The 26,682-nt window shown below is 39.3% G+C and overlaps 1 protein-coding gene across 1 annotated transcript in view; it reads right to left on the bottom strand.

Moving 5' to 3' along the window:
• LOC145359822 (uncharacterized) overlaps positions 1-26,682 on the bottom strand; it is a 114,755-nt gene that overhangs the window by 2,948 nt on the left and 85,125 nt on the right. Inside the window, exons 28-38 of the mRNA XM_080214605.1 lie at positions 26,451-26,494; positions 19,552-19,957; positions 17,227-17,289; positions 15,592-15,741; positions 13,429-13,568; positions 10,401-10,457; positions 10,134-10,230; positions 7,921-8,024; positions 5,390-5,477; positions 3,667-4,418; positions 1,662-1,788 (exon numbers count right to left, since the gene is read on the bottom strand). Of these exons, the coding sequence (XP_080070731.1) occupies positions 1,662-1,788; positions 3,667-4,418; positions 5,390-5,477; positions 7,921-8,024; positions 10,134-10,230; positions 10,401-10,457; positions 13,429-13,568; positions 15,592-15,741; positions 17,227-17,289; positions 19,552-19,957; positions 26,451-26,494 (2,028 nt within the window). The remainder of the gene's footprint in view (positions 1-1,661; positions 1,789-3,666; positions 4,419-5,389; positions 5,478-7,920; positions 8,025-10,133; positions 10,231-10,400; positions 10,458-13,428; positions 13,569-15,591; positions 15,742-17,226; positions 17,290-19,551; positions 19,958-26,450; positions 26,495-26,682) is intronic.

Below are 26,682 nucleotides of genomic sequence, written 5' to 3'. Positions count from 1 at the left end.
TGAAAGATAGACAAAAGACACAAGGTAATTAAATTTGCAAACAACAATTGAAGTGTTCTCGTGATTTACAATTAGTAACAGATGTGAAGCGTCTTACTTACAATATTTATGTTAGCGACCATTTTGATTCATTACAGGTCAATGAAATTTATTACAGGCTTTAAATCAAATGTTACAAAATGTTTAATTTGCAAGTCTAGAAAATAACCAAATCGGATTGTTGTTGGTAATAAACACTATAACAAAAAGTACAGCTACTTTTTGTTTGCAAAGCAATGTAAATTTTAGGTTATTATGCTCTGCCTATCAATTTAGTTCTGCTTCAACTGTGGTGACGTGTCACAATCTTCTACTTGTTTATTTTTAATAACATGACTGGAAACAGGACCATAGCATTTAACAGCAGCAGTGTTCAAGCTGGCAAAAATATATGGAAGCTACAATCTACAGTAATAAAATTCAAGTTGGCAAATTAATGGCACAGTGGTTAGCACTGCTGCCTCATAGTGCCAGGGATCTGGGTTTGATTCCTAGCTTAGGTCACCCTGTGTGTGGAGTTTGCATGTTCTCCCCGTGTCTGAGTAGGTTTCCTCTGGGTTGTTTCCTCCCACAGTTCAAAAGACGTGCTGGTTAGGTGCACTGACTGGAACAGATGCCAGAGTTTGGCAACTAGGGAAATTTCATAGTAACTTCATTGCAGTGTTAATGCAAGCCTTACCTGTGACTAGTAAATAAACTTGTTTTTAAATCTTTATTAAAGAGAATCAAGCAGTTATTTCTTTACTCCTTTACATTTTTTCACAAAATTCTAATGCAAAGTTCTTTCATCTTTAAATTTCATGCATTGTAACACTTTCAAAATGAGTGGGTCAATAATATTTTAACATTACATCCTGAAAAAGTAAATAAAAATGGTACACATTAGCCCAATGCTAAAATCAAATATAAGCAATGAGTGGACCTGACTTTAAAATACATTTGCAATTGAACAAATCCATTCACCTATCAGGCATCTTATTTACACATATATTGATTTTGACATTGTTTCTGTTCATGTGAGGAAGGCAATCTGTTTTACTGTAATGGAAAAGGTAAGAAAAGTAACTGTCAAGTGTGATATGCATGAAAGAAACAAAGACCAAGAATAGTATAGCCATCAATGAAAGGGAGGGAAGCAGCAATTTAGTAACAGCAATGGAAAAATAATAAATACAACATTTTGGAGCTTCATTTTTTTGTTTGGTGGCAGTCATTTTATTGAGAGTATCTGACGTCAGTTTGTTTTATTATTCAATGTGGCATGTGGTGACACTGTAATAAAGGCAATATTGGGCAGCATGGTTAGCACTGCTGCCTCACTGAGTCAGGGTCCAGGTTCAATACTGGCCTCAGCTCACTGTCTGTGTGGAGTTTGCACATTCTCCCCGTGTCTGCATGGGTTTCCTCCGAGTGCTCTGGTTTCCTCCCACAGTCCAAAGGTGTGCGGGTTAGGTTGATTGGCCACAATAAATTGACCCTAGTGTTAGTGGATTAGCAGGGTAAATGCGTGGAGTTACAGCAATAAGGCCTGGGTGGGATTGTGGTTGGTAGCCACCGACTGTATTGCAGGAATTCTATGTGTGATTAGAAATACAACAACCACAGAGATAAATTGTACTTACCATTTCTAGACGGGTGCCCTGGATAACATGGCGAGACACATATCTAACTAGATCAATGACAGATAAGCCTGACAGAGTACCACCATTTTCCTCTTTCACTTTATTAATAAGTGAATGAAATACATCTCTGTTAAGATAAAACCAAAGGATAAAACTAGTCAGGTTATAGGCCTTAGAAGATTAATCTGAAAAGATTACATATCACTCAAATTATTGAGCAAAAAACAGCTGAACCACTATGTACTCACTGAATGTCTACAGTTTCCATCATGACCCCCATTTTTTCGCCAAAGCTAAATGCAGCAATCACAAACACATGCAGTGCACATACTTCAAAGTTAAATATACTAAACAGTGATTTTTTTTAAAAAAATTGCTTTTTCTCATCAACCACCAACTCATTTAATAGCAATTTCAAATGTGTGACTCCAATTAGTGAAGCTGCTGGTATTCAAGCAAGATACATGAGCCACTTTACACAGCATCTTGGCACAAGGAATAAGTAGTGAGTTTTATTACTTTCTGTGTTTCTCGAACCACGCACATTCTGTAGCTGGCAGACACCTCAAATGAAAATTGTCACTTTCAAGCTAGCTAGTTGGGGTGGTACAGTGGTAGCACTGCTGCTTCACAGCACCAGGGACCGAGGTTTGATTCCCTGCTTGGGTCACTGTCCATATGGAGTCACTCTCCCCATGACAGTGTGGGTTTCCTCTGGTTTCCTCCCACAGTCCAAAGGATGTGCCGGTTAGGTGCATTGGCCATGCTAAATTCTCCCTCAGTGCACCCAAACAGGCAATGGAGTGTTGCGACTAGGGGATTTTCACAATAACTTCATTGCAATGTTAATATAAGCCTATTTGTGACACTAGTAAATAAATAATACCAAGAAGACCTCAAGCTTATTTCAGAGATATGGCTTCACATGTGCATAAATGTTGGTATCAACCTTTTTTAAATACGCTATCATATTGCTCTTCAGCACTTCAACAGGTTACACCAAAGACCGACTGGTGGCATACTCAATGGAGTCAAAAAATGCAGGATTCAAACCACAGTGGAGTTTGGGATCTGTACCAGATAGCGATGATCATTGTCACAACATAAATGTTTTTACTGTGAGCACTAATGTAGCAGCCTGTGACTGTGAGTAAAATAGAATCATTGAAAGGAAACCACATGCAGACAAACATCAGGCCAGAAATACAAACACAGCAAGGTGACATAAAAACTGACATAGAAATTGGCCTAAAAGCAAAGGACACTGGGATTACCTCAGTCCAAAACAATCTGCCTGCAGACAGGCCCTTCGCAAGATTCGAGCTTAGACAATTGAAAACCAAAGATGCGCCAGGACATATTAGTATGTGTAAAAGGACAGTTAAACATTTCCTGAGAAACAAATTACTACTAGGTACATGGGACAGACATGCATCAGTGAAACAAAAGATCTGATGCATATTGAAAGCTGAAAACTAGATATCTAGCTATGCAGGACACAAACACTAAGGGTCCACTGTTGAAACTCATTAACACCCATTGAAACCCATCAATGATGTGAAACTAATCAGATCTAAGCACTGATATGCCAAATCTTCCAGATGCCGGAAGGTAGCCAGACAGATATAAGAAAGCTATGCCAGCTGCGTCTGAAAGAAACCACCTCTCCAGCTTCCCCAGAAGCGTTTCAGAACATGGCAGCGACAAGAGAGAAAGACTGACAGACTTGAGAGTTTAATGTATTGATGGAATCATGAGAATCTAGGGTAGTACACAAATTTCTAAATAGTCAATTAGCTAAAGTGAGAATTGTTAAAATTGGAAAACTTAAGTCTTTTACTGTTTGGAATAAAGTTGTGACTTGGTTATTTACTATTTGTTCGTGTGTGTAGTCCTGATGTATGCAGAGGTTTTGAGCAAAATCAATTAAACACAGTGCTGGCTGAGTGAATCCCCAGGATATTGGAAATGCCCTGGATGACACTATAATAAAATGAAAGCTTACATGCTTGTTGCAGGGAATTTGTGGAAAAGTTGTTCCATTACTGCATGATAGGATGATCTTGGTTCTGCAAGTACAGATAATCCGCCATCAATTCCTAAACTGCTGGTAGTGGATGTCCCACCATGTAGCCTTTGGCTCTGTAAAGCCTGGAGGTCCTTATTTCTCTTGGCAATTGATTGCATAGACTGTAAATGATTGAAGGGTTTGGATGTTGAATGAGAAGGCTCAAATAAGTGGTTTTGGTGATTCTCCGAAACACGTGAAGTTCGTAATGTAGCAAGAGAAATGTCTGGGATTAATGGTTTTTCTTCATCTGGCATTTCTATACCTCCACTGGCAAGGTGAAGGGGAAATGGTCTTTTTTGGCCAGCCAATAACCTAAATTCTAATTCAAGATCAGATTGGGCACGGTCTAACTGATCAAGAGCCGAATTAGATTGCATAGTTGGTAGTATTGAGTAACTGGGTGGCCAAGCAGCTGGCATGGAGGCATCCTTTTCTGCTCTCAGTGATGTTTTCGCATCAAGTCCTATATCCCTGGATCCTGGTGAAAACCAGGCACTTTTAGCAGAATCAGAGTTTCCAGCAAATATAACATTCTGACCCATTTCAATGGCTGCAGGCGATGGCATTTGTTGATTCGTAGAATATTTTTGATGTTCAAATTTGTATTGGGATGGCATCAAATTGCAGGAACTCTTGGAAAAGGCACCATCATTATACATTCCCATATCCTGTGGCAAAGAGGCGGCCTAAAAAAAATAAATTATTAGTAAACTCCCATACAATACTGCACACTAGGCACATACTTTGATATGTTTTCAATCCAGATATGTATTATACACTGTTAGCCAAAGGTAGGCAAGCAATGGACCTTTTGTAAAAAGTCCATGGGTGCGGTGGTGCATGGGGAGGGAGTAGGATACGTGAGTGTCAAAGATATCCTCCAGTTTAGCATGGGTGCTAGGCATGAAGCTTAGCAAGAGTTGAGCATTAGTTAGTGGTGGCTGTTGCTTATCAGAAGGCAATGCTGGGAACCTCAACGGAGATCTTTTGCAGAATGCAAAGGGCCGAACATAGGGCAGCTATGGTCTCGTTTACGGGGGAAGGCAGAAGTGTAATCATGGTTGGGGTAAGGATGGGAGGTGCAAAAGTACTGAAGGAGGAAGAACTGCAAAGCCATGAGAGTGACAGGAAGGTGAGGAGACAGGTGAGATAAAAGTGTGAGATGGCATCTGAAGTGAACACACACACACGCATACATAGATAAGTTTTGAAGAACGAGAGCAGCCGGAGCCCAAGAAAGTTTGAGAGGAGTATGAGGCAGCGGGAAAGGTTGGGGCCCAGGTGAGTCTGAGCAGAGTGCTAAGCAGCCAGGGTTGCGGAGGACCCAGGTGAGTCTGAGCGTCAGGCATCCAGAACAGTGGGCACAAGGATTTTGCTGATTGTTATACATTGGAAAAAGAAAGATGACAAAGCAAAGTTTCTCATCAAAACTAAACAGGCTGAAATTTTGATTCAAGAACCTTGTTATAATAAGCAAAAGCAAATAATTCATCCAATTTTTTTTAAGATTAGGCAAGGCACTTGGTGCATCTTTATGATGTGTAATGTTCTCATCTGGAAATTATCTTTGAATGCATACTGAGGAAAATGCACAATTTCCCATTGCTGTGGAAATGCCAAGAAAGTCAAAATTAACTAAAAATTTTGAAAGACTTACATTGACCAGAGTAATTTGTTCCTGAATTCCTTTCATTCTTTTTTCCCACATGTTACAAATAGCAATTACATCCGGAGAATTAACATTCCTTCAAGATATAATCAGAAACATATGAAGGGATACCAGTTTAATTTAGAACTGTTAAGGTAATCATAATTTCTCATTTTAAATGAGAGAAGCAATATTACTTTCACAACCAGTAAGTACTGGGTAACTCTTAGTGAGGTAACTTGGGTAATAAATGGTTATGCAAACAGTTTGGAACAAGTTTAGAAACAGTCAAATCCTAATACTACATTGCTTAGCAGAAAATGCTCAATTTAAACGTAACAACATTATTGTTCAGGTAAACTTTTGTCACAGATTTATTGAAATGCAAGTATAAGTTGAAAAGGCAGAAATCTATTGAATAGTTCCCCTCTGTACACAGCCATCAGGGCGGCGTGATGGCACAGTACTTAGCACTGCTGGGACCGGGTTCAATTCCTACCTCGGATAACTGTCCTTATGGAGTTTGCACGTTCTCCCCGTGTCTATGTGGGTCTCCTCCAGGTGCTCCGGTTTCCTCCCACAATCCAAAGATGTGTGGGTTAAGTTGATTGATCATGATAAATTGCCCCTTAGTGTGAGGGGGACTAGCAGGGTCAATATGTGGGGTTACAGGGATAAGGCTTGCATGGGCTTATTGTTAGTGCAGGCTCGATGGGCTGAATGACCTTCTCCTACACTGTAGGGATTCTATGAAACATCTGATCAAGCTTACTCTGTAATATTTCAGCAAACTACATATTACTTTTCTCAGTTACAAATCTCAAAAATACAGCAGTGAAAATGCCTTTATTTAATTCCTGCTTCAAGTGTTACTGTGAAAGAAGTTAAGCCACTGCATGCAGTTAAGAATTGTCGTCATCTCAGTGGGGATGGTAGAAATTAGGGACGTTGCTCTATTCACATAGTGCACCACTGCGCTATTATTTTGGTGGAGGATTTTTCATGTTTTTTTTAAGAGATCTTCTCCTCAACCACATCCTCAATTCCTAACCACAGGAAATGTCATTATGGGGACAGGCACAAAGAGAACAATTTCCCTTCACCAATGAAATAAGTTGGGTGCAACCCATCAATGGACAAATTGTTCATGACTTGTGGAAATAACAGATTTGAATACCATTTTTTCAATTTTCACCTTCTCACATTCAATCAATTTTATATCTGTAAAAGAATCAAAGTTACACGTGATGAAAGGTCTGTGAAGTATGCCACTATCAAATCCTGATTCGAGATTCAAAATCATTACAAATATCAAGTTTATGGAATTGTTATTTGTGGACTTGCTCTTTGATTTAAAATAAAATGGTGGAAAGAAGGACATCATGTGACTTTTCTGGACTCTGCCTGACAAGAAACTTGAGTGGCTTGATTGTTAAAGAGGGCCAGGTTAATATATTGGGATGGAAATGCAAGACATTTGTAAGTGTAATCAATGGCAAGAGCATCCATGATGGCTCAGTAGACTGCTGGTTTCCAGGTTTCACGAGAAGGTGTTAGGAATATCAGGTTTTATAAATGGTTGTACCTCAAGTTATCGATTCAATTCCAAGGTAAAATAAAATTGAGGGACTAGAGGGCAGCTGATGAGTATTTTTACCTGGATACAAAATTCATGTGATTCACGTTGCCTTCAGCTGGGCTTTAAGAACATAAAGGTCAATAGAAAGCTGTTGTGATATCGATTGCAGCTTTCTTAAGATATTCCTGACCCTCAAAGACAGGTGGCTGCAAGAAACAGAGATAGCGAGCAGAGAGATGGAGGCAGCTGGTTCTGCACCTGAAGCAGGGAAAATTCTGTCTTTATTATTGACCAAGTGGAAGATGGGTGGGAGTTCACACTCAGATGGAAAATACTAATTATTGAGGATTTAAACAAGGCTGGAAGATCACCTAACACTAACTGGAGGGAGAAATCTCCAGAATAACCCTCATTGTGAAAGTCAGGTTATGTGACTGAGAAAGCAAAAAGGAAGCAGGCCATTGGGAGCATAAAACACTTCGGACTCATTCCGAGAGAATCAAGTGTCTATTTAAGGGACAAGTCAAGTAACCAATGGCAAGGGATTTGGCTGTTTGTAGAGTTAAATGGGGAAACATTTCTGTGGTTTCGAGTTAAGTTACCTATAAAAGTTGTTTACTCAGTATTATTTTTTAGTTTAATTGTTACAATGTAAGTCTTAAAACTTGGCATTTTGCTGAGTGATCCTTCCAGTTAGTGAAAATGCAAACACTTTTCCAAATGTTATCCATCTCTACCTTAAATCTATCTCAAAAAATCTTTCCAAACCTGTTTCTACTTTCTGCTGCATCAGATTTTGGTTCCAACGTTTTATTAAAGTCAGCATGAAATGAGCAATGTTCCAGGAATCAAGAAACAAGTTATGTCTTGCATTCAACTCGTGATCTTTTCGTTTATGGCATCAACAGATTCACACATCTCTTTAACATCCAATACATGACAAACAGTAATGAACACTTACTGGCTCTTCTGTGCAGTGTAAAACTTCACATTTTCAACAGCCTCCTGAAGTAGACTATTAAGAAAATATAACCTTGTATATTTCTTCCATTCTTGAATCTGTGTCTAGAGAAGGAAACAAATTAACATATGGAAAATATGTATAGAAAAGGCAATTATGTTATCTTTAATTAAATAATATACCAGATATGTAACCATAAACAGAAATTTTATTATTCTGCCATTAGTGCATACTCTGAACATTTATCCTGATTACAGCATGCCTAGAAACGCTGTGACTCTCCGAAATATCTGTGCCCCTCTAAATCTGGCCTCTTGAGCACTCTCAATGGTCAAACGGGCAAATAAGTGGGAGATGGAATTTAACTCTGAAAAGTGTGAGGTGATACATTTTGGAAGGAACAATTTGACAAGGATGTACTCAATGGATGGCAGGACACTAGGAAGTTCTGAGAAACAAAGGGACCTTGGCGTGATTGTCACAGATCTCAGATGGGCATGTTAGTAGGATGGTGAAAAAGGCATATGGGACACAACTTTATCAATCGAGACATAGAATTCAAAAGCAAAGAAGTCATGTTGGAGTTGTATAGAACTTTGGTGAGGCCACAGCGAGAATACTGGGTGCAGTTCTCATCACCACATTATAGGAAGCATGTGATGCACTAGAGGAAGTGTAGTGGAGATTCACCAGAATGCTGCCTGGGATGGAATATTTAAGTTATGAAGACAGGTTGGATACGCTTGGTTAATTTTCATTGGAGTGGAGAAGACTGATCGAGGTGTACAAGATTATGAGACACATGGATAGTTTGGATAAGAAGCGTCTGTTCCCCTGAATTGAAGAGTCAGCCACAAGGGAACATAGGTTCAAGGTGAGGGGAAGAAGATTTTGGGAAATGTGAAGAATAACTTTTTTACCCAGAGGGTACTGATGGTCTGGAATGAACTGCCTGGAAGGGTGGTAGACAGGATGTCTCACATCCTTTATAGAGCACCTGGATGAACATTGGCATCCCATAACATACAAGGCTATGGGCCAAGTGCTGGTAGATGGGATTAGATGGGAGTTCAGGTGTTTCTTGCATGCTGGTGCAGACTCGATGGCCTGAAGGGCCTCTTCTGCACTCTATGTTTCTAAGATCTTCAATTTTAAGTGCACAACCATTGATGGCCATGCCCCCCACTTGCTTGGGCCCTAAGTTCTGGAATTCCCTCCACAAGTCTTTTTGTCTTTCTACTTCTCTTCCTTCCTTTACTCTTTCAAATGTATCACTTTGTTCAAACTTATTGTCATCTGCCTAATATCTCCATTATGTGGCTAGGTGTCAAATTATGCTTCAGCAAAACGCCTTGGGCTAATTATCACGTTAAATTGCTGAATTACCAAAGATCACATAGATAGGGTAGATTTGAGCAATGTCATTTTTACAATATGACTTTATATTGTTAAATTCCATAAACTGACATCTGTACAGATGATCTCCAAAATTTTCCAATGTATGAGACAGGAAAGACATCAGCTAAGCTGCCATTGGGCAGACAAGTTAAATGAAGAGATGCAAGTGATTCCATTTTGTGTGTCCTTATAAATATAATACAATTTGCAATATGCTAACAGCACAAGAATCTGATAGTGCATCATGCTTCATCAAGAACTGAGTGATGGAGTGGAAAGGTGGCAAACTGCCTCATTCCATTTGTGAGTCTTAGTCACGTTCTTATGAAAAGATTCAAAACAGACATCAACCATTTTTACTACCAGGTCACTCTTGAATGCACTTTGGGGATTTATTCTGAGTGGTAGAGGCGTGGGAGCAGAAGCAGACAATGCTTGGACCCGAGCCAGAGCTGAGAAAAACCAGAGAGAATCAGGAAGAATAATCTCTTTAAAAATGACTGTAATTTAAGGTTATTTTGGGAGTGAAGGATGTGGGTTATCATAGAAATAAAACTAATCGACAATGCAAATGAAACAGTTCAATTTATCAGATCGGCAATACGAACATCATACCTTTCTTTAAATCTACATGTACAAGTAGCTGTAATTAAATTCCACATGAACAGAAATAAACCACAATTCTCCAAGTAGATAAAAGTAAAACTAAAGAATAATCTAAGTATCAGTTTGCTCCACATTGATTTCACTTTTGTCAGTTTTTCACACGTATCTATGCAAGCATCATTTACGTAATCTTTCCCAGTAACAAGTACCTCAACAGAAAGCAGTCTGTTTGCCGATTCTCTACAATTTTCCTTCACCTTTCGACAATTTTTCTGCAATTTCTTCCTCTCACTGATCAATTTTTCCCTGAAAGGGAAATCAATCTGATGAAGGCAGCCTCAAAATTACTGGTTGTTTGTTATGTGCAGTATGGACAGTTTAAGATATATGGTGCAGCTCTAAACATTAACATATATTTAAGCACTTCAACTGCCAATATTAAAAAGCCTAAAATAAGTTGAGCACTGCAAAAATACCTTCCTTCTTTTATTTTCTGGACTTCAGTATCATTTTCATGAATAGCTTTTTTGGACCTGGAAAGAAAAGTTAGATTTGAGATTTTATTCTACCTCCTTGATCAAGCTTTTAGACATCTGCCCCAATATCTACAGTCTTGTGTGGTAGAGCGTCAAATTTTAAATAATGCTTCCAGAAGTGCCTTTGGAGACATTGTTACATTAAAGATGCTACATAAATACAAGGCTTTGCTGTTTTCAAGTATATATGCAATTCCATAAAACCTCTGCAGCAGTCTTTCAAGTTGCATGCAAAGTAAAAAAAGTATTTTTAAAAAAATCATTCCATTTTTGTTTTAAAAGGCTAGAATGAGAAAACACAATCGATTTATTTCCATGAAATAAAGATGTCTCCAGTTTAGGAACAGAGACTAAAAATTCAGCCATTTTAAATACATCTGAAATCAAAATACAACGGGTGGGATTCTTCCAAAAAATTCTAAGTGTCGAATTTGTGTGAAAACTGGACTAAATCCCGCTGATTTGTTCAGCGGGACTTTCAAACTGAATCTCCCACACTCTTGCATTCAGTGTGCACTAGCGTGAATACCATTAAATATCAGTGGGTGGGGCACATCCCTGCTGAAGAGGCCGGCAGCAATTGCTGAATGGGCCATTGTGAGCCGATGTGTCATGATCAGCGTATCCACAGTAGCCCTGTACTGCCGGCCTCCCGATTGCCGGCCGGCCACATGACGCTGCCCCTCCAATGCCCCCACCCCCCATTTGCTGGCATCCTGGACAGGTCTGGGCCAGCCTCAACACTCCCCTCACCCCGGGCCAGCCTTGATTCCCTGCCCCCCTCCCCAATGGCCTCCCTCTCTGTCACCACAGAGTGCAGAATGACAGTGGGTCTGTTCCTCCCTCCCCCACCTATCTCCCCCACCTCCCTGGAGGCTCCATCCCTTGGCAGTGCCTGATTATCAGTGCCAAGGTGCCCTTTGAACACTGCCACTCTGTCCTTGGTGCACTGCCAAGCTAGCAATGCGCAGGGGCACCCCCCTCACCCTCTACCTCTTGCAGACGTCCATGCTCCCCCTTCACTCCAGCAGGATGGAGCTGCCAGCTGCCCTCAAGTGGGGAGCTATTGTAAACTCCACTGGAGTTTAACACTTCTGCCAAGCAGGATGGTTGGGGTGGGTGAAGACACAATCTCGTGGGCCCGAGACTTCAGTCCCAGGCCCACTAATGACATGGAAATCACCATCTAAATAACTAATGCAGCTTCATGCCAATTTTTGGCGTGGAGCTGACGGCGCCGGAAATCCGATGGCTGAAGACCATAGCACCAGCAAGGAGCCCCCTACACAGCCTATACTTGAGTCTTCTGCACTGCGGACTGCTGCACTACAATCACCCCCAACTAAATTTGAAGTAATGCAAAAATGACATTAAGTTCTAGGGCTAAATCATCATGTTCTCAAATATTTGCACATTAGTTAAATTTGTAATGACCGTGAAAGGGAATTGACTTGTTGTGAAGGCATGACAAAGTAAATGCCATTCAAGGTTAGGTATGGTATGTTAACCCATTCAGTGCTCTGCACCGACCTCCCAATAAGTTATTAACGTGACTCAACAGAAAACCATTTCACCTCTGAAGGGGTTTTGCTAAAATATCAATTGTTTGAAAAACTTGATAAGACCAGGTTTCTGAAACCTGTCAGTTAACTCCAAAAGGATTACTTATTTTTATTCATTCATGGGATATGGGCATCACTGGCTGAGCCAACGTTTATTACCCATGTCTAACATCCCTTAAACTGAGGACATTTTAACGGTCAACCACATTGCTGGAGCAGATTTAAAAGACATTAGTGAAGCAAATGAGTTTTTCCAACAATCAACAATGGTTTCAAGTCTAATTTCAGGTTTTTAATCAGTTCAAATTTCATCATCTGACATAATAGGATTTCAACCCACATCTCTGAGCTTTATTCTGGGTCTCTGCTTTAATAGACCAGTGACATATAACACTGCGCCACTGCCTCCCCTGTTACATAGGATATATGGCACAGAAACAGACTATTCAGCCCAAACTAGTCCATGTCAATGATTAAGCTTCACTCAAGCCTCCTCTCATCTTGTCATCTAAATCTGCTCTCATAACCATTTATTCCCATCTTCCTCATATGCTTGATTTGCTTCCACTGAAGTGGAGCTATTCCATTCCCTTCAACTATGCTGCAGGGGTGGGTTTCACATACTTACAACTCTCTGGGCGAAGTTCTGAATTCCCTATTGGATTCAGTCACTATCAAATATTAATCACCTCCAATTATGCTCTTCCCTACAAGAGAAAACACTGCTTCTCTCTCTCTCTCCATTCTTTCAAAACATTTTACAATTTTAAAAATCTTGATTAGGTCATCCCTCAGCCTTCTTTCTTCAAGACTGAAGAGATGAAGCCTGTCAATCCTTTCCCAGTTAAATGTTAATTATTTGATGCAAAATTGTCAATGTGAAGAATATGTCGATTGCTAAATGTATTAAATCCTAAATCCATGCTTATCTACTGAAGTTTTTTAAAACATGCTCAAATTTAAAATTTATTTATTAGTGTATTAGTGTTACAAGTAGGCCTATATTAACACTGCATCAAAGTTACCATGAAAATCCCCTAGTCGCCACATTCTAGTGCCTGTTTGGGTATACCGAAGGAGAATTTAGCATGGCCTGTGCACCTAACCTGCACATCTTTGGACTGTGGGTGGAAACTAGAGCACTTGGAAGAAGCCCATGCAGACACAGGGAGAACGTGCAAACTCTGCACAGAAAGTGCCCCAAGCTGGGAACTGAACCCGGGTCTCTGGCGCTGTGAGGCAGCAGTGCTAACCACTGTGCCACTGTGCTGCCCGAAAGGCTATGAAACTTCAGTCCAACTTTTCAAAAAAAAACATCCTTAGAATATACAGAGTTGGAAATTATTGCCCAACTTTGAAACTCAGGAGCTTCAGGAAATCTGTTAAGACATTTAGATTCATCATACCTTTCTAAATTATGCTTTATAGATTTAAGTTCTTCCTGTTGCGCACTGAGTTCTTGCGACTGACATTTTCTTTGATCATGAAGTTTCTCTTTTTCAGTCTCCAACCGTATCTTTAGTGTTGTGAGTTCATCCCTCAGTTTCTATTACAAAGAGTTAGCAAAGGAATAATCTTACTTTACATAGTTATATTCTATGCCTCTTTCTAATTTCCACCATTTTCCTTTGGTAAATTAACTATACATCCTCCAAAACCATGAAAACCTAATACATTGACAATATGCTTGTAGGATTTTAAAATATCTGTACTTTATTGAACTTCCCCAGTCTTGCAACTTGAATAGTTCCTTAAACCTCAATTAGAATTTTAAAAAATGATTTCTCACCAATCATTAGTATACCCGTTCCTCTAAAGACTGCAGCAGCAATTTCTATCTTCTTTTCGATGTAAGAAAATAAAACTTATCTCCACCAAGACTCTCAATATTCAGTTTTGTTTACAATTCCCAGTCCCAAATAATTTTGGAATGTTGAATGTGGATGGATGATAAATCTATTCAGTTCTCAAAATATTAAGAAATTAAACTGATAACATATATATTGCACCAGGTGCAAGATAGCAATTACTATGGCTAATATGGAACTGATCTTATAGTTTTAATGTGCTGTGATTTTAAGATCTTACTTCACTATTTCTCCAGTAAAATTTATTCTGTCCAGTTCAGTAGCAGAAATAAGGTAGATTATTATTTGAATGGGTGTAAATTGAGAAGGGTGGATACACATGACACCTTCGTCTCCTCATGCATCAGTCGTTGAAAGCAAGCACGCAGGGACAGCAGGCAGTAAAGGACGCAAATGGCATGGTGGCCTTCATAGCGAGAGGATATGATTACAGGAATAGGGATGTTTTACTACAATTGTATAAGTAAATATAGTCCCAGATGACCATAGGCCGTAACTGGTGCTGATTTAAGCTGAGGATCACCACACTCAAGTGAGGGGCAAGGTTGAGAAGGTGAGCCTTCATGAATTGTATAGTGCATCGGTGAGACAACACTTAGAAGACTGTGTGCAGTTTTGCTGTCCTTAACTAAAAAAGAATGTTCTTGCCATAGAGTGAGTGCAGCAAAGGTTTACCAGGCTCATTCCTAGGATGACAGAACTGTCATGAGGAGAGACTAAATCGGTTAGGATCATATTCATTGGAGTTTAGAAGAATGAAAGGGAATCTCATAGGAACTTATAAAATTCGAATGGGATTAGACAGGGTAGATGCAGAATGTTCCCGATGGTGGGGGCTCCAGAGATTCAGGATAAGGAGTAAGCCTTATAAGACTGGGGTGAAGAGAAATTTATTCACTCAGAGAATGGTGAATCTGTGGAATTCACTACCACAGAAAGCAGCTGAGGCCAAAGCATTGTGATTTCAAGGAGAAGTTAGGTATAGCTCTTGGGGCTAAAGGGATCAAGGGATGTGGGGGAAGGCGGGATCAGGATATTGAATTTGATGATCAGCCATGATCATAATGAATGGCGGAGCAGGCTCAAAGGATCGAATGGCCTACTCCTGCTTCTATTTTCTATGTAAAAACTTTAAAATACCAGCAGACTTCTTTTAAGCTTATCTAAGCACTAAGAATTCTCGTTATCCTATTGTAACACTCACCTCTAATTATTCCCACTGCTTTTAATGTCATTTGTATGTTCATTTTCCACTCCTGTAATCTTTGAGTTACTAGGCAAGTTCAAATTTGCACTTTATATAATGCCAATGATCTTGCCTTGAAGTCTAAAATTTGCTTCAAATCATTTTGGGTATGAACAGATTCCCCATTGGAAAATCTAGGCCTATTCTTATTGCTCAATTTAAGAACTATCATTACTTAAATGAGAGGCAAAATACTGTGGATGCTGGAATCTGAAACGAAAACAGAAAATGCTGGAAAATCTTGAAACGCTGGCTCTATTCTCTCTCCACAGATGCTGTCAAACCTGCTGAGATTTTCCAGTTTTTATCACTTAAATTAGTATTGCTGAATCCATGTGCAATGTTATGAAATATTACATCATGCATTTCAAGTTGATAGCAGGGTAAATCTTATGCTTAAAATAATACGTCAACTTTATCAGCAGCATCAAGTGTTATAATGAAGTTTACCCCACCTTCTCATTAAACGTGAGCTGCTCATGCTTTTCTTTGAAGGTTTTAATCTCATTTTGTGTGTCAGCACAAAGTTGAACATACATTTTGTGTGACTTCTCATAGTTCTGCAAAAGGTGAATATTCTCATGGTAAAGATACAAAAAGGTTCTCTGCAAATCAAAAACAAAAGAAAAGCACTTAATATGCATCTGATATCTTGTTCAGAACAAAGACTATTCACGCAAAAGAATTATTAGATAAACCTTTTGTTTGGAGAGAGAACAGTCTTTCATTACAACATTAAACAAGTGTGAAGTGCTTACTGTGACATTAGTGTACCTTTAAGAAAATTATTTTTAAAAAAAATCATGATCTTCGCAGCTCTCGCAGTCTTTCTCAGCTTATCAGCCTTAGCTGATGTCATTATGTGCCGGGCTGACTACATTGAGTACTTTTATTGTTACTTAAGTGGTTTAACTGGGGTTGTTTGTCTTTACTCTGGGCTTTGTTTTACGATTGTGCATTGTTAGGACAGTGGTTATGTGTTTTTTCCCCAGTAACTTTCAGTTCTGAGCTGCAGTTGGGTTTTAACAAGGATAGCAAGCTAAACAGAAGTCTCTCTCTCCCTGTTTTATTTGGAAATTCTGTTGGTGATCTTAAAGCAAGGTTTTGCCTTCCTGAAAGAAAAAAATCTGCTGTTAGTAGTTTGCTTAAAGTCCCTGATGTTCTGGGAAGTTGTTCTGACTTCAACCTCTTTGGAGTGAGGTAAGACAGAGTTTTCAATTCTCCAATCAATTTCCAGTATCCCATGAGTATTAGTCTGTCCTCTGTTAAACTTGTAAAAAGGGTCTTATTGTCTATGGGATTGGTTTGACTGAAACACATTAGATGTATTTGTTAAGGGCTACACATTATAGTAGTTGTTCTGTTTCTTGTTTGTAATTGATAAAAGTTCTCGCTAATTCTCTGACTATACATGTTAACTATATTCTTAAATAAACTTTGTCTGATAAAAGCTCCCTAGTGGGTCACTTGAATCATACCGGAACTGAAACAAATCATGCTTACTCTAGCCAAATTCAAGATGCAAAACTATGATCCAGGCAGGTTCCGTAGAACACTGTGGACTTTCTGACCTGAACCGTAACATTACTATCTCACCAGAACTGTTACTTAAATGTTACTTGTTAACTGTCCACTGAAAGTGCAGGCATTTCATTCAACGGAAGAATACTAGGACATATCTATGACAGAATTGTAGGATTTTATTATGTTGAAGACCATTTGCTTCACCCTTCTGTGCTGGTTTGCTCAGAGTTTTGTAATTAGTCCCATCCTGATTTTATAGTATTGTATTTTCTGCTGTGTGTTAGAAAAAAAGGCTAAAAACTATTCAGAATAATGGAAGGCAGTAACTTAAATGTTCAAGTTTGATCACACAGCTTCAGCTCTTAACTACAACTCTGACATAGAAGCTCTACAGTCAATGCAAGGTCCTCATTCTTACCAGTCAATTCTGCTCAAAATAATGTACTTACAGTGGTTAGTACAGGACTTCTTAAATTTCTTAGTTACTCATGCTTGGGATTTTTTAAATGAAAGGTAGGTGCAAAATCACATTTCTGCTTAGAAGTGTTCTTAAGATTCTGACTTACCTCTTTGCTTTCAAAAGGTTTTATAGGATCAGTGAGAACAGTGGCATCCCTAGTTTTTATGTTCTTTAAGAGGAAAAGAGAAAGAAAAAAATCAGCAAATAGAATCATAGAATCCTACAGCGCAGAAGGAGACCATTCAGCTCATTGAGTCTGCATGGTCACAATCCCAAGCAGGCCCTATCCCATAACCCCATGCATTTACTCTAGCTAGTCCCCCAACGCTAAGGGGCAATTTAGCATGGCCAATCCACCTAACCTGCACACCTTTGGACTGTGGGAGAAAACTGGTGCACCTGGAGGAAACCCATGCAGACACTGACAGGATATGCAGATTTCACACAGACAATCACCCAAGCTGGGAAGTGAACCTGGGTCCCTGGTGCTGTGATACAGCAGTGCTGTCACTGTGCTACCATGCCGCCCCATATTCTGTAATTTTATATAACTTCTGAACACTGGCCACATAGGAATAGTATGTACTCTGGAAAATTGAGATATCCACAAGAGCGATAAAAGATGATCAGAATTTCCATATTGTATCCCATGGTTAATGTGTGGTATTCAAACAATTTTCCATTAAAATACTGTCACACACTGGCTTAAATCTATGACTGAATCAAAAATTGTTTTTTTCTTTTCTATGCTTAACTAGCCTATTTTATAGCTTTGGTAATAGCTCCAGAATAAAGAGGGGAAAAAAAGCATAATTCTGCCTTTTTGTTTGACAGCATTTGGCTTGTGGGCCAAAGTAGTTTCACTAATTAAGCATCAAAGAATTACTATCCATCATATAATTAAATACAGTGCAATATAAAAAGTAAAACAATGTTTTCTGTTTACAATAAATTCTAATTATAGTGATTGATTTGGCAAGGTTCCCATGCCAGTTATAGTTCAGAAGATGATGGTTAACTACAAATTTCGTATTTCCCACACAAAATCAAAAATGGGAAATTGCAAAGCTGCATGAATAGCAATACCTGCCATCTTTTACCCCTTAGCTTAACAGGAAAAATTCACAGCTGGGAAAAATGGAAATCAAAGTTATCATAGAATATCATAGTAATTAGAAAGATAGTAGGAACCCTACAGTGAAGGATGCCATTCGGCCCATCAACTGACGACAATCCCAGCCCAGGCCTTATCCCACCGTTAATCTCTCTAACCTACACATCCCGATACACCAAGGGGCAATTTAGCATGACCAATCAACCTAACCGAGGAAACCAGAGCACCTGGAGGAAACCCATGCAGACACAGGGAGAACGTGCAAACTCCACACAAACAGAGACCCAAGCTGGGAATCGAACCCAGGTCCCTGGAGTTCTGGAGCAGCAGTGAAAACCACTGTGTCACCATGCCATCCGTTATATTTTCCCTTAACAGCACAGGAAGAAGCCATTTGGTCCATCATGCCTCTGAAAGAGTGGTTTTGCTCTGCCTTTTATCTGAAACCCCTCTAAGTCTCAGCCTCCTATTCAACTCCTTTTTGAAATAACATAAGAAATCAGCTTTCATCAGTCTTTCAGGTGGAAAGCTCCAGGTGCCGAATATTCAATGAACAACTTCTCATCTCTCCTCTTCCCAGTGATTTTAAATCCATGATCTCTGGTTACAGAACTGCTCATCTGCAAACTTTATAACACTGCTCCTTGTACCCAAATCCACATTGTATATAGAAGTTGAAAAGACTAATGGGCCCATGACCTTTTCGAGAACAAAGACAAATCACCTTTGTCTAAGAAAGGCCCATCAACTCCCAACAACATGAACAAATTTTGTATCCAATTTGCCATTTTCCCTTAATGCTATAGGTTTCCAACTTCTTAATATGTCTCGTGTGGAACTTCCTCGATGCCTTCTAAAGTCTTCATATACATCTACCTGATCAACTTTCTGTTACCACGTCAAATAGCTCAATTAGGTTAGTCAAACACGATTTGTTTTTAACAAATTCATGCTGGTTCTCCTTGATTAACCCAGACCTTTCCACATGGAAGTTACTTTGTCTCTGATAATGACTTCCAGTAACATCCCCAACTGATGTTAGGCTGCCCGGCCTGTGCTTTAATGGTTTATCTCTCTTCCTCCATTCTTGAGTCATGGTATAACATTCATGACCCTTCAGTAATGCAGCATTATTCCTTTATAAGAAGTATTGTCAATCTTAGTTAATTGATGTCAGAGAAGAAATAAAAAAGGTGGGAAAATTCTCTGTGAAACCAACTTATCACTGATAAAAATACAAAGGATTGTTAAATGGACGAATAGAAGTTAACAGCAATTATAAAAATTGACGTATTGGAAATAGAGCAATTCACCTACCTTACTGACAACACTGTGTTCATCTGGTCCACAGCTGATTTTTAAAGACTGAATCTTAGAGTAAGAATCATCCGAGCTTCCTTGTTCCTCTGCTAACAAGGCTGAATGTGGGGAATTTATAGGACAGTGGGATTCATACAGAAGTAGGTCATTGCCGGCAGATCGTGAAACACGCTCTCCATCTTTGTGCTGTAATGTTCCACATACTTTAGTGTTGCGCTTAGTTTTTTTAATGGAATATGACTCCAAATTTGAGTAAACCTCATCTTGAAGAACATTATTTAAATATTTATTGGTGTTAGAGTTTTGCACCTTTTCTTCTTTCAGTGCCCATTGGTAATAGTCTGAAGCCTCAGAATCCACATAATTGTTTTCATCCAATTTAGGTGCTGTCTCTGCCAAAAATCTGAAAAATCAAAAGTTATAAATTTTTTTTAGTAAAGGCAGTATCACTTCAAAGATCACGCGTAGATCACTCAAAGCTATGCCAATTCACTATAAGCACAACTAATTTTGGTATGATAAAAGCAAAATACTGCAGGTTTTGGAATCAAACAAGAGCAGAAAATGCTGGAAAATCTCAGCAAGTCTGACAGCATCTATGGCAAATGAAGGATCATTTAGACTCGAAATGTTAGCTCTATTCTCTCCCCACAGATGCTGTCAGATCTGCTGAGATTTTCCAGCATTTTTCAATTTTGGTATGAATTACTTTTGAAAAGTAGTGACCATTGGTTTGCACACAGTACCTACTAAATATTACAATGCCTTTATAATATTTTTGAAATAACTTTTATTACAGCCAGCAGAAATGTCAAAACAACCATAACTTTCCAATTAAAAGATGGCATTTGAAGCCAACTAGGATTACTTTCTGGGGAAGAAGAAATGGGCTTGGAAATAAAATGTACACTTAGCATCTCCAACCCAGAACGCTTGGGATCAAGTCATTTCTGGATTATAAAATGAACCATAACCATGTGATCCAGAAAACATTACACATGTAAATATTTACTTGACGCATAAATCAGTGATAAAACACTGTAAATCAGAATTAAAACTATTTTAATTGGCTGAGTATTGTATCTTCCACATTTCTGCTCCAGAAGTACTATATTAAAAGCTTGGAGGTGCTTGGGACTGCTCAAAATAATTCTGAACAGCTAGCTTTCCCGAACAAGGGATTTCAGGGCTGGAGAGGTTATAGTGCATTCCTTTTTTTTGATCAACCAGAGTGGTGCCAGTACGAGCGAGTGCAAAAACTTTTCTCCATTTGCATATTTACGGTTTAGAACTCCCAGGCCAGATAAAGCACTGCTAAACACAGGAAATCTACACTGCCTCATAATAGTACTGCATAGTGTACTAATGCAAACTTCCACTTCCTAAAACAAAATAATAAGATTAAGAGGTTATTTTAAGGAAAATTTGTGTTCTGATTTTACGTCCATTCATTATCGGGTTACAACTCTTAAGTTCATTTGTTATTATAGCTACAGGGAAAGGGATACTTGCATTCTAAGAGTGAAAGGTTTGGTATTGCCTCAACTTTCAAAGTATCATGGGAAATTGAGTAGTGCTGCTAAAAATATGATTGGATAAGGTAGAGATCACTATAAAATAAGCTCAAAATAGAAACAGCAACTGTTCAATTTTGGAAACAAAAACCTTTTCCGAACCTTTCACATTATTCATTCTCCACTAGTAAGGCTCAATCTTTTTTGCACTTCTCTGTCAAATTTAAACCGGTCTTCCTATTTTCAAAAAGCTTCTGACAAGTATCAACATTGGCCATTAATGCCTCAAGGAAGGAGCTGAGTTGTTGGAAGAGGTCCACTTCTTCAGTTTGACAGAAAAGGAGGTCCACCCTCTTGGGAAGAATGTGCAAGTTAGCTAAAAACAAAAAGGTCTAAATCCTGGAAAGCTGTGTGAATAGCACAGAGCTGCTAAAGGTCTGGGTGTTTTCCCTTGAAGTGACCAAATCCATGAACTGGGTGTCATTGGTTGGTCAGCTGATAAAGAACTCCGGAAAGCTACACCGTCAGGATTGTCATGACCTGAGGGGGAGACCGAGATCAGATGGGGCCTCAGCTTAACTCCGCATCCAAAAGACAGTACCTCCAACAGTTTACTACTCCCACAGTATGCTGCTCCATCAATACTGCAGTTGAGTGTCAAACTTGCAATTTGTGTTCGAACCCTGGACTCACAGACAGAGCACAGAATCTGGTGAACTGGGTGGCAAAAATAATCTCTCCTTCAATGTCAACAAAACGAAGGAGATTGTCATTGACTTCAGGAAGTGTAAAGAAGAACATGCCCCAGTGTATATCAATGGGAACGAAGTAGAAAGGGTCAAAAACTTCAAGATTTTAGGTGTCCAGATCAACAACAGTCTGTCCTGGTCCCCCAATGCCGACACTATCGTTAAGAAAGCCCACCAACGCCTCTCCTTTCTCAGAAGACTAAAGAAATTTGGCATGTCAACTACAACTCTCACCAATGTTTACAGATGCACCATAGAAAGCGTTCTTTCACAGCTTGGTATGGCTCCTGCTCTGCCCAACATTCCAAGCAACTATAAAAGGTCGTGAATGTAGCTCAATCCATCACGCAAACCAGTCTCCCATCCATTGACTCTGTCCACACTTCGCTGCCTTGGCAAATCAGCCAGCGTAATTAAGGACTGCATGCACCCCAGACATTCTCTCTTTCACCTTTTTCCTTTGGGAAAAAGATACAAAAGTCTGAGGTCACGTACCAAGAACAGCTTCTTCCTTGCTGCTGTCAGACTTTTGAATGGATCTACCCTGCATTAAGTTGATCTTTCTCTAAACCCTAGCTATAACACTACATTCTGCACTCCCGTTTCCTTCTCTATGAACGGTATGTTTTGTCTGTATACAGTGCAAAAAACAATACTTTTCACTATGTTAATACATGTGACAATAGTAATCCAAATTAAATCAGAGATGAGAGTGAAATTAACAATGCCATGTGCGACAATGCTGTGCCTTTAAGAAAAGTACTTTGATCATGTTCTCTTCAAGATTTTTTCAAGCAGGCCTGGCATTTTTGTTTTGATGCCGCACTTCTGAAACAGGTATCTTTTATTGTTGCTGAAGCAAGATAATTGAAATATTTATTTTTAATCTAGAAAATTTGATATCCTGAGCATTTTTATCCTATATCTTGGACCCTTTTGAATTGTTGGTGGTAAATGATTGACAGGTCAGGTCACGCCTGAGGGACAGTTTCTTCCCCACAGCAAAATCCAAGGATTTGGCTTCATTTTGGCTCCGAGGCTGCCTGGACTTGAGAAAGAACTCTTCCTGGTGTTGGAAATCCTGCTGGCTAGAGGCAAGCAGGGACTCTGTCTCTTTCTCTCTTGAAATGTGCTGAAAGTTCCAGGGCTGGGAAACCACAGTTGTAATCCAACATTTCAAAGGACCAATTCACAGCAGGTGTTAAAAGCTGAAAAATCCAGCATCACGTAAGCGTCAAGTCGGGGAAGGGGCGTTTGTCTAGGATGTTGCTTGGCTTAGAACATTATAGTTAGCTGACTGTTAAGGTTTATATTGTATCTATGCTTAAAATTTGCAATCAGTAGAGATTATATTAAGTGTTTATTTATATTTTAATTGATTTCTTAAATAATTTATTTTAATAAAAGTTTCCTGGTGGGTCACCTGAATCATATCTGGAGTGAAACGCCTTGGAGTTTCTGGCCTTGCTCATAACACTTGTCAGAGGCCCAACACTTGTTCCAAGCTTATGCAGGATGCCTATAGACTGCCCAAACTAATGTGGCATCAAATATGTTTGCGATGCTATTTGACATTGGAGGTTGGCCCCCTAACTTTGCCTCTTTTCTTTTACCCTGCGAAAATGAGCATAGCAAGGTTTAATTTTACACTGGACATCCCATCCAAGTTGTGCTTTTAGCACTGGTGTGGTTGTCTGCACTAATTATAATCTCCTCATTTTTATATTTACATGGATAGTCATCATAACTTAATTTTTAAAATGGATGCTAGTATTGAGGACAATTCTTCTTTTAACACAAGTTGTGTTACAATTTCTGTGATTGTTGTACAAGTGAAAGTTACAAATGTTGAAGTCCTTTTTATTTGAATATCAGCTATAGTCACAGGTTTATGGTTCCTTTCTAAATATGAGGTTTCATCACATTCAGTTAAAATACTGGCACAGTAGATCAATGTAACATCATGTTATCTCAACAGTTATTTGGATTTGATGTTCTTCGTTTCTTTTGGCAAAATATTGACAAGTGTTTATTGGTTTAGTATTTTCCACCAACCTTACAAAGAACAAAAAAAATTACAGCACAGGAACAGGCCCTCCAAGCCTGCACCGACCATGCTACCTGACTGATCTGAGACCCCCTATGCTTCTGGAGACTGTATTGCTGTATTCCCATCCTATTGTGCATTTGTCAAGTTACCCCTTAAAAGTTACTTTGGTATCTGCTTCCACTACCTCCACAGCAGAGTGTTCCAGGCACCCACCATCCTCTGTGTAAAAAAACTTGCCTCGTACATCTCCTTTAAACCTTGCACCCGCACCTTAAACTTATACCCCCTACTAATTGACTCTTCCACTCTGGGTAAAAGCTTCTGACTATCCATTCAGTCCATGCCCTTCATAATCTTGTAGAGTTCTATCAGGCCGCCTCTCAACCTCCGTCATTCCAGTGAGAACAAACCAAGTTTCTCCAACCTCTCCTCATAGCTAATGCCTTCCATACTGAGCAACATCCTGGTAAATCTTTTCTGTACCCTCTCCAAAGCCTCCACATCCTTCTGGTGGTGTGGCAACCACAACTGAACACTATATTCCAAGTGCAGCCTAACTAAGGCTCTATAAAGCTGCAACCTGACTTGCCAATTTTTAAACTCAATGCCCTGGACAATGAAGGCAAGCATGTTGAATGCCTTCTTGACTACCTTCTCCATCTGCATTGCCGCTTTCAAAATAACCTGTGTACCTATACACCCAGATCCCTCTGCCTATCAATACGCTAAAGGGTTCTGCCATTTACTGGATATTTCCTATCTGCATTAGATCTTCCAAAATGCATTTCCTCACATTTGTCCAGATTAAACTCCATCTGTCATTTCTCTCTCAAGTCTCCAACCGATCTATATCCTGCTGTATCCTCTGATGGTCCTCAATTGCTATCCACAAATCCATCAACCTTTGTGTTGTCCGCAAACTTACTAATCAAACCAATTATATTTTCCTCCAAATCATTTATATATATTACCAACAGTAGAGGTCCCAGCACTGATCCCTGAGGAACGCCATTTGTCATAACCCTTCCACTGCTACCCTCTGTCTTCTATGATCCAGCCAGTCTGTATCCACCTTGCCAACTCATCTCTGATCCCATGCGACTTTACCTTCTGCGCCAGTCTGCCATAAGGGACCTTGTCAAAGGCCTTACTGAAGTCCATGTAGACAACATCCACTCCCTTACCCTCATCAACCATCTTCGTCACTTCTTTGAAAAACTCAATCAACTTAGTGAGGCACGACCTTCCCTTCACAAAACCATGTTGTCTTTCACTAACATGTCCAGTTATTTCCTGTCCTGAAGAATCCTCTCCAATAATTTCCCCACCAATGATGTAAGACTCACTGGCTTGTAATTATCTGGATTATCCTTGCTACCCTTCTTAGACAAAGGAACAATATTGGCTATTCTCCAATCCTCTGGGACCTCCCCTGTAGCCAGTGAGGATACAAAGATTTCTCTCAAGGTTCTAGCAATTTCCTCCCTTGCTTCTTTCAGTATTCTGGGGAATATCCTATCAGACCCTGGGGACTTGTCTGCCTTAATGACAAGAAATTAATTGCACCAGAAAAATGCCATTTGATCTGCACCAAATTAGGTGGTCATCTGGAAATAACAGTCTACATACACAGTGAATTAACTAAGACAACATGATTCTTCCAACCAGACAGTTGTAATGTTCACCATTACAATATTTAAAATGAAACATATTGAACAGTACTAGTGCTGCCCAACCTGCTGAGTATTTCCAACAATTTTTTGTATTTCAGATTTCCAGTATCCACAGTATTTTGTTTTAGCACTAGTGAAGTCTTTGTCATACCCAGCTCAAGTAAATTCCTCTAGTCTTGACTACTGTAATGTTTCCCTGGTCAGCCTTCCGGCCTTCATGAACATCATCTCTTCCAAAATTCCACTCATCCATCATCTTTCTGGCCCTCGGTAACTGATATCGTTTCTCCACTTCAGCATTACTAATTTAAAATTCTTGCTTTCAGATTTAAGACACTTTGTAGCCTCGTTTCTGCTACCCATAATCTCCTAGCCCTACAACTATCTTCCCCTCACCCACCACCACCCTCCCTTCCCACCAATATCTCCAGGTCCCGAAATGACCATTCTTCTAATTCTCGTGTCTTCCCTTCTCTTTCACCACCAGCAGCCATTGAGATTACATGCCGCCTTTCCTAATCTCTCCCCATTTCTCCTTATAAGGCCCTCCTTAAAACGCACCACTTTTAGGCTAAACTTTGATACTCCTTGTAAGTTCTCCTTCTTTGATTTGCCATCCATTCTGCTTTGACTAAGACATTATTAAATATGATGGGACTTTTGCCTACACCGAAGGCACTACATAATGCAAGTCGTTGTCTTAAAAGGAAATTTCAGGCTTCTTGATCCATATAATCAATGTATTAGTTTTGAAGAGGATGTCAGGACAGCATGCCACCATTATAGTGCCCTCTTTTACTGTTACTAACCTCTTAAAAACAGCCTAGATCATTTTTTAAAAGTTTGTTGCTAATCAACAGCAGACTTACTCAAACAGCTATTACGCTTTTAACACGACTTGAATTCTTACCTCCTTTTATCATTCTTCATCCACTCGTTTGGAAGTCCTATATTCTGAAGAGAAGTGGGGAAGAACAGGGATGAACAAAAACTAGAATACACTTATGTCAGCAAGTTAAATCAAGTCCCTTAATTAAAATATTTAGCTTTTTTTGAAAGAAAGATAGCTCCATACAATTGTCAAGATCTATGAATTCCATATAGGTTCGCATGAAAATTCTTTAAAAATCTCTGGCTTTTAA

The sequence above is a fragment of the Carcharhinus amblyrhynchos genome, chromosome 29 (genome assembly GCF_965287045.1).
Source record: "Carcharhinus amblyrhynchos chromosome 29, sCarAmb.v2.hapA, whole genome shotgun sequence".
Lineage (NCBI taxonomy): Eukaryota > Metazoa > Chordata > Chondrichthyes > Carcharhiniformes > Carcharhinidae > Carcharhinus > Carcharhinus amblyrhynchos.
This window is presented reverse-complemented; position numbering and strand designations above follow the sequence as displayed.